Below are 6,913 nucleotides of genomic sequence, written 5' to 3' on the forward strand. Positions count from 1 at the left end.
GAGACTGCAAACTCACACAATCTGTATTGAATCAGCAGCAAATATATACAACATTTTATAACAGAAATACTTAACAAACTTGCTAAAAAAACTGAACATGGTTCCACTAATAACTTATCCCTAAAAACAAGCACATGACCATCACTACTTCAAAGACTAAATCTGGAAACACAATTCAACAACTTTCTTTCAGCACCAAATTTGCAACCAACCATTATGCAGCAATCCTTGACCAAATCAACGAAAAAAACTCTCATGTACTTTTTTGGCGTGTTTGAACTCATGGACATAAATTGTGCTGTCAATGTTTTAGACTAGAAATTTATGTTGTGGCTCATTTGTCATGGAGCTGCTGCGGTTGTCAAGTTCTGTATTAGAGTTAGTATATAGTTCTTTCAGTCTAATCATGAAACCTGTTTTGCCTCAGCCTCAGCCTCTTTATAAACACATGATCTTTTATCTTTTTCTTATGGGAGTTTCATACCAATGATGTTAATTACAGTTTGGACATTATCGCTAGTTACCCACAAAGAATTCTTATCATAATTAGGTTGCTACAAAGTGTTAGTACTATTATTTGTTGGTATTCACCCATATGTTCATTACTATTATTATTTTTGATAGACATAGTATTATTCAACAGAATTATATTAGGGAGAGGCAGAGGTAGTTACATTAAAAGTGATCATTTTTAAAATTACATCAATCTCAAACTAACTAAATGCTTATTGGTAAATGGAGGCAGAAAACATAAACAGACAGAAATTGATTACTTTAGAGCCTAAGAATTAGGCTATGGATGATAGGGAATGGGAATCAGGTACAGATCATTTTTCCTTCTGAGTGTCACACCAAAGGACTCGGTCATGTCCAAATCTTCATTCTTCATTCCATCAGGAAGTTTCCAGTCAAAATGATACAGCAACATTGCTAGTGGAAGCTCCACATTGGCAAGACCAAATGAAGCTCCAGGGCACATTCTCCTTCCAGCACCAAATGGCAGGTACTCAAAATTAGTACCCTTATAGTCATTAGAACTATTAATGAACCTCTCAGGATTAAAACTCTCAGGTTCATTCCAATATTCTGGATCTCTTCCAATCGCCCATGCGTTAACAATGACTTTGGTATCGGCAGGTACATTGAACCCATTAATCTCACATTTCTCTTTACATACTCTTGGAACTAACAATGGAACAGCAGGATGCAACCTCAAAGTCTCTTTTATCACTAGTTTCAAGAACTTCATTTCAATAATACCTGTTTCATCAACCTTTTCCATTCTATTAAAGACTTCCCTCACTTCAGCTTGTGCTCTTTCCATCACTCTTGGATTCTTTATCATTTCAGAAATTGTCCACTCCAATAATGTCGAAGATGACTCGATGCCACCACTAAACATGTCCTGGAAAAAGAGTTACATGATTCTGAGTTTAACCACTAAAACACTAATTAAAAACAAGAACAGAAATTAAGTTACGCATTCAAGTCCAAGGGGTGAAGGTACTTACAAAGATTACCGCTTTGATGTTTTCGTTAGTTAATGGAAATTGAAGATCTTTTTGCTCTTGAAGTTTCAAGAGAACATCAACCAGATGTTTAGCTCCTTCACTCTTGTCAGACTTCTTGCGCTCGTTGATAATGTTTTCAATTACTCCATCAGATTCTTCATTCAGCTTCTGCAAATAACGATTCATTCCACTGATGGATTCGAGCAATTTAACGGAAGGAAACAGATCTGTAATATTAAACCCTCCCATTGCCGCCATCTGATCCTTGACAGCAGATATGAATAGTTCTTGGTCAGCTTCACGCACTTCACCAAAGGCTGCCCTGGAAGTCACAGCATATGTTAATTCAGAAATTTTAACCGAAAGGTTGTTCACTGATCCTGATTTTGATGCAATCCAATCAATTAGCTTAGTGATCTCTTCTTCTCTCACTGATCGGAAAGATTGAACTCGTTTGGCACTTAAAAGCTCCAATGTACAAATCTTCCTTAGCTGTCTCCAGTAATCACCATATGGTGAGAATGCTATATCAGTATAACCATAAGATACGATATTTGCTGTAGGATTATATGGCCTTGATGCAAATGTAATATCATGAGTTTTCATCACTTCTTTCGCGAAATTTGGTGATGAAACAATAACCGTAGAAATCTCTCCAAGCTGTAGATGCATAAAGGGTCCATATTTCTTGGCCAGATCTCTGAGTCTGCGAGTTGGTAGAGAGCCAACAAGCTGGTGCAAATTTCCAATCAGAGGCAGTTTCGGTGGGCCTGGAGGTAGATTTGAAGTTTCATTAGTGTTTTTGAATGTCTTTCCTATTTTCAGGACCATGAGGATAAAGAGAAGAAAGGTGAAAAGGATTGAGAAGTTGGAGAATATGAGCTCCATGAGAAAGTATAGTGAGGATTGGACTATGAATTAAGGATTAGCCAGAACCATCTATATAGATAATTTCTTTTCCAAAATTCTATTTAAAAATTATACAGCTTTCTATTTAAAAATTATACAGCTTTCGTAATCTCCACTTAGTTATTCCCTACAGTAAAAGACAGAGAATAAGACAGCGAACTCAGTTTAGGATCTTTTCCAAATTTAAGCTTTCGGAGTTTAAGGAAGAAGAGGTAATTACTAATTTAGGATCCTTTCCTAGTTTAAGCTTTGACCTGAGCAAGTATAATAAAGGAAAAATATAATATATAAAAGAAATAGATTTTAGCAATACATAAATAAAATAAACAAATTGTTGAAGTTGAATTTGTCCCACATCACCAAGTTGGTGGACTTTTATAGTGTATATATGTGGTTGGACTTCTTTCTCCTTTGAGCTAGCTTTTGATGCCTCCAAGTTGGAGGAGGATATTGAAATTGAATTTGTCCCACATCTCCAAGTTAGTAGACTATTATGGTTGTAAGGGGTTTGAGTTTTACCCAAACCACTTGGTTACAGGTTGGAAGAAGGGTATTGAAGTTAAATTTATCCCACATCGCCAAATTGATGGTAAATTTATCCCACATCGCCAAATTGATGGACTGTTATGGTTTTGAGAGAGAGCATTGAAGTTGAATTTGTCCCACATTGTTAAGTTGTTGAACTGTTATGGTTGTGACAAAGGGTATATATTGAAATTGAATTTGTCCCACTTTCCAAGTTGAATTGTTATGATGTATATATGAGCTAGTTTTTATGTTCGAGTTCTATCCAAACCACTTTATCACAAATGATACATCAAGAGAACTCAGATAAGCAGAGAATATAGTTTCTATAAATTTCAGCTTTCCGGATCTTCACACAGTTATTCTCAACACTCAGAAACAGAGAATAAAACAAAGATGCTATAGTGTTGACTTATTTTATTAGTAATTTAAAGTTTATAACAACCACCTATTATTTTATCAGAAAGATTCGATAGTTTTAAACAGTTGCTATAGTCAATGAAATAAAAATAAATAAATAATGAAGAGCAAAATTAGCAGAATCAGGTCCATCTTTGAAGGACTTTAAACCCCAGAATCTTATTATTGGACTTAAATTAAAAAAAAAAAAAATGCTGATGATTCCAAAACATATTTTTCAATATGCTTTAAGTTCGTATGAGATGTCTCAATAGATGCTAAAACAAACACCACATTGACAGTTCCTGTAGGAAGGCTGAATATTTTAAGCAAAAGCTTGTGTCATCATCAGTGCAGCTTGAAACTTAAATAATACTTAAGTCTGCGTCAATTATTGCTAGTTGGGTTGAATGATGATAAAATAGATAAATGAAATAATGAAGCATATAACAGTCTCATGTGAAATATGTTGATGCATTCCAAAAATAATGTAACAGCACAAACAATGTAATTTTAAATGCTTTTATTTTCTTTCTCAGTTAAGCTTAAGTTTATAGGTGAATGTTTTTTATCTATCTCAGTTAAGCTTGTGAGTGCTCAACATATATTAGTATTGAAGTTGAATTTGTCCCACATTGCCGAGTTGGTGGGTTGTTAGTTTTTGGGAATGAGTTTTACCTAAACCCACTTTATCATAGTATCCGAACCACGTTTGTTTGAAGCTATAATGGGTTTGGATCCGGCCTTGTAGAGGCGATGATGGGTTTGGACCTGGTCTTACATGTCGAGTGTGAGAGAAGGTATTGAAATTGAATTTGTCCCACATCACTAAGTTGGTGGACTACTATGGTGTATATATGTGGTTGGACTCCCTCCTCTCTTGAGCTAGCTTTTAGACTTGAGTTCTATCCAAGCCTACTTTATCAATTAGACCAATTGGCCCCCTCACATCAAACTTAGATTTTTTTGCATTTTTCTAAAAACTTAAGCTTGTAGGTGAGGGTTCAACATATATTAGACTAACATAGATAATTTTTTTAACGTTCAATATCTCAACTTCCCTATAATATTGTCTAATACATATAGATTTTTTATTTATTAAAATCCATTATAAATATCCCATGTAAACAAACAGGTATTCGTTCCTTTCGGGCTTATGCACCTGTCGAAGGATGATAAGGAATGACAATAAGTTGCAGATCATCTTTTCTTCTAACTGTAATACCAAAGACCTCTGTCATGTCCAAATCTTCATTCTTCATTCCATTGGAAAGTTTCCAATCAAAATGGTACAGCAACATTGCTAGTGTAAGCTCAACATTCGTCAGGCCAAATGACATTCCAGGGCATACCCTCCTGCCAGCCCCAAATGGGATGAATTCAAAATTAGTCCCCTTGTAGTCGACAGAGCGATTGAGAAACCTCTCTGGATTGAAGATCCCAGGTTCATTCCAATATTCAGTATCTCTTCCAATCGCCCAAGCATTAACAATGACTCTTGTTTTCATGGGTATGTCAAATCCATTAACAATACATCTTTCGCTACTTTCTCTTGGAACTAATAAAGGAGCATAAGGATGTAGTTTCAAAGTCTCTTTTACAACTAGCTTCAAGAACTTCATTTCGTCAATGCTCGTTTCATTGATCTTGCCTTTCCTATTGAAGAATTCCCTCACCTCAGCCTCTGCCATCTCTAGCAGTCTTGTATTTTTCATCAGTTCACTCATTGCCCAATCTACAGTTGTAGCAGCTGTCTCACCACCAGCACCAAAAATCTCCTGAAAAGAAGATTTATGTATATTTCTCGGTTAAACCAGTAGATCAAAGATGGTTTTTCTATTTCACATAGTATTATTTAAGGACCAAGTATTAGACATAGTAAATGAATAAACAAATATGGGAGTAAAGATCTTAAGTACTGATTTTAATTGGATTTGAGTTCAGTCATTGTTAAGAGATTGATACGTCGAATTGTATGGAGGGTACAAAACATTGCTAAACAAGTAAAAGTTAATTTCTTACCAAGACCACTGCTTTGATGTTGTCAGTAGTCAAGGGAAATTCAAGTTCACCCTGCTCTTGAATTCTCAAAAGTACATCAACCAGATCTTCAGCTTCTTTACTCTTGCCAATATTTGATGTGACCTTGCCCTTCTTGTGTTCATTGATAATACTTTCAAGTATCCTATCAGTTTCTTGTAGCAGCTTCTCTATTTGACGCTTATCTCCAGTGATTGATTGTAGAAATTCAACGGAAGGATACAAATCTGCAATATCAAAACCTCCTGCCACTTTTGTAGTTTCATCCATAAGTGATATGAATAATTCTTGATCCTTGAATTTGTTGCCAAAGGCTGCCCTGGAAGTCATACCATATATTAAAGAGTGAACTTTCTCTGTAAGGTTAAAAGGTGATCCGGCTTTTGAAGCAATCAAAGTAATGAGATTAGCCACCTCTTCTTCTCTAATTACCCGAAAAGACTGGACTTGTTTCATGCTTAAAAGCTCCAAAGTACAAATTTTCCGTACTTGTCTCCAGTAATCACCATAAGGTGTAAAGACAACACCAGTAGAATCATGAGACATGATTTCTGCTGCTAGAATACAAGGTCTCGATGCAAAGATAACATCATGAGTTTTCATTATTTCTTTGGCGAATTCATAAATGGTCCATATTTCTAAGCCAAATCTCTCAGTCTGTGATGGGGTAGAGAGCCAACAAGCTGGTGCAAATTTCCAATGAGAGGTAATTTCCATGGCCCTGGAGGTAGATGCAAATTTCTGTGACTGGTTTTGGAACTTTTCCCTATTTTCACCACCATGAACAGAAAAACAAGAAAGGTGACAAGGATTGAAAAGGAAGGCAATAGGAGCTCCATGGGAAAACTATAGAGTAGTCAGGTTTGGATTATCAGTATACTCGACCTTTTATGCTTTTTTGAGTTAAGAATTAGGTAGAGGCAACTACAAGGATCAAGAATTCTCGTCTATGGAAGAAAGTTTTCAGTTATCACTTTGAAAGTTGTTTAGAATTTCAAGACAATATTTTTGTCAACACTTGTGTCATGTCTGCTTTCTGATTTTCAACATACGGCGGCACCCTACACTTGAAAACAGATAAGAGAATTCAAGTTAAAATTTTCTGCTGACTTATTTTCTTCCTGCTTTCAATCAACCATCACAAATTATTTATCATAAACATTGGATAATTATATAATATCTATTATAAGTAAAAAAAAAAATGTTGATCATTCCAAAATAGTTTGTTTCATAAAGACTTTTCTCATTTCTCATCGTTGAAAGATCAAAGTGAAGTGACAGCTATTACAATGGGGAATTTTCAATCAAACTGACACAACAAATTGCTAGCAGAAGCTCCACAATGTCCAGACCAAATGACATTCCTGGATGCAACCTCCTACAGGAACAAAGTCCCCCGATTTTTCCATTGCCCCTGAGTTAACAATGAGTTTTGTATTGATGGGTATATCAAATCCGTTAATTAAACATCTTTTTCTAAATTCTCTCGGAATTAACAGAGCAGGAGGATGCAGCCTCAAAGTCTTTTT

The 6,913-nt window shown here is 35.5% G+C and overlaps 2 protein-coding genes across 2 annotated transcripts; both read right to left on the reverse strand.

Annotated features, from left to right (window-relative positions):
• Positions 1 to 770: 770 nt before the first annotated feature.
• Positions 771 to 2,399, reverse strand: LOC116140910 (premnaspirodiene oxygenase-like). Its single transcript, XM_031426480.1, has 2 exons — positions 1,512 to 2,399; positions 771 to 1,405 (listed from the first exon to the last, which is right to left on the reverse strand). Exons 1-2 carry the CDS (start codon positions 2,397 to 2,399, stop codon positions 794 to 796), a joined length of 1,500 nt encoding a protein of 499 aa, XP_031282340.1. The 3' UTR covers positions 771 to 793.
• A 2,069-nt stretch (positions 2,400 to 4,468) lies between these two features.
• LOC116140911 (cytochrome P450 71D9-like) lies at positions 4,469 to 6,288 on the reverse strand. The gene is made up of 2 exons (XM_031426481.1): positions 5,367 to 6,288; positions 4,469 to 5,122 (listed from the first exon to the last, which is right to left on the reverse strand). The coding sequence occupies exons 1-2, from the start codon at positions 6,099 to 6,101 to the stop codon at positions 4,499 to 4,501; spliced, it is 1,359 nt and encodes a 452-aa protein (XP_031282341.1). The 5' UTR covers positions 6,102 to 6,288; the 3' UTR covers positions 4,469 to 4,498.
• Between the last annotated feature and the right edge of the window lie 625 nt (positions 6,289 to 6,913).

The sequence above is a fragment of the Pistacia vera genome, unplaced genomic scaffold (genome assembly GCF_008641045.1).
Source record: "Pistacia vera cultivar Batoury unplaced genomic scaffold, PisVer_v2 Contig386, whole genome shotgun sequence".
Classification (NCBI taxonomy): domain Eukaryota; kingdom Viridiplantae; phylum Streptophyta; class Magnoliopsida; order Sapindales; family Anacardiaceae; genus Pistacia; species Pistacia vera.

What these genes read in the sequence shown, in the direction of transcription:
- LOC116140910 (XM_031426480.1), bottom strand. Translation starts at nt 2,399, where the DNA reads ATGGAGCTCATATTCTCCAACTTCTCAATCCTTTTCACCTTTCTTCTC. An exon ending in ACATCAAAGCGGTAATCTTT is followed by an intron (nt 1,406 to 1,511) that starts GTAAGTACCTTC and finishes CTCTTTTTCCAG; the next exon opens with GACATGTTTAGTGGTGGCAT.
- LOC116140911 (XM_031426481.1), bottom strand. Translation starts at nt 6,101, where the DNA reads ATGGAAATTACCTCTCATTGGAAATTTGCACCAGCTTGTTGGCTCTCT. An exon ending in ACATCAAAGCAGTGGTCTTG is followed by an intron (nt 5,123 to 5,366) that starts GTAAGAAATTAA and finishes TCTTCTTTTCAG; the next exon opens with GAGATTTTTGGTGCTGGTGG.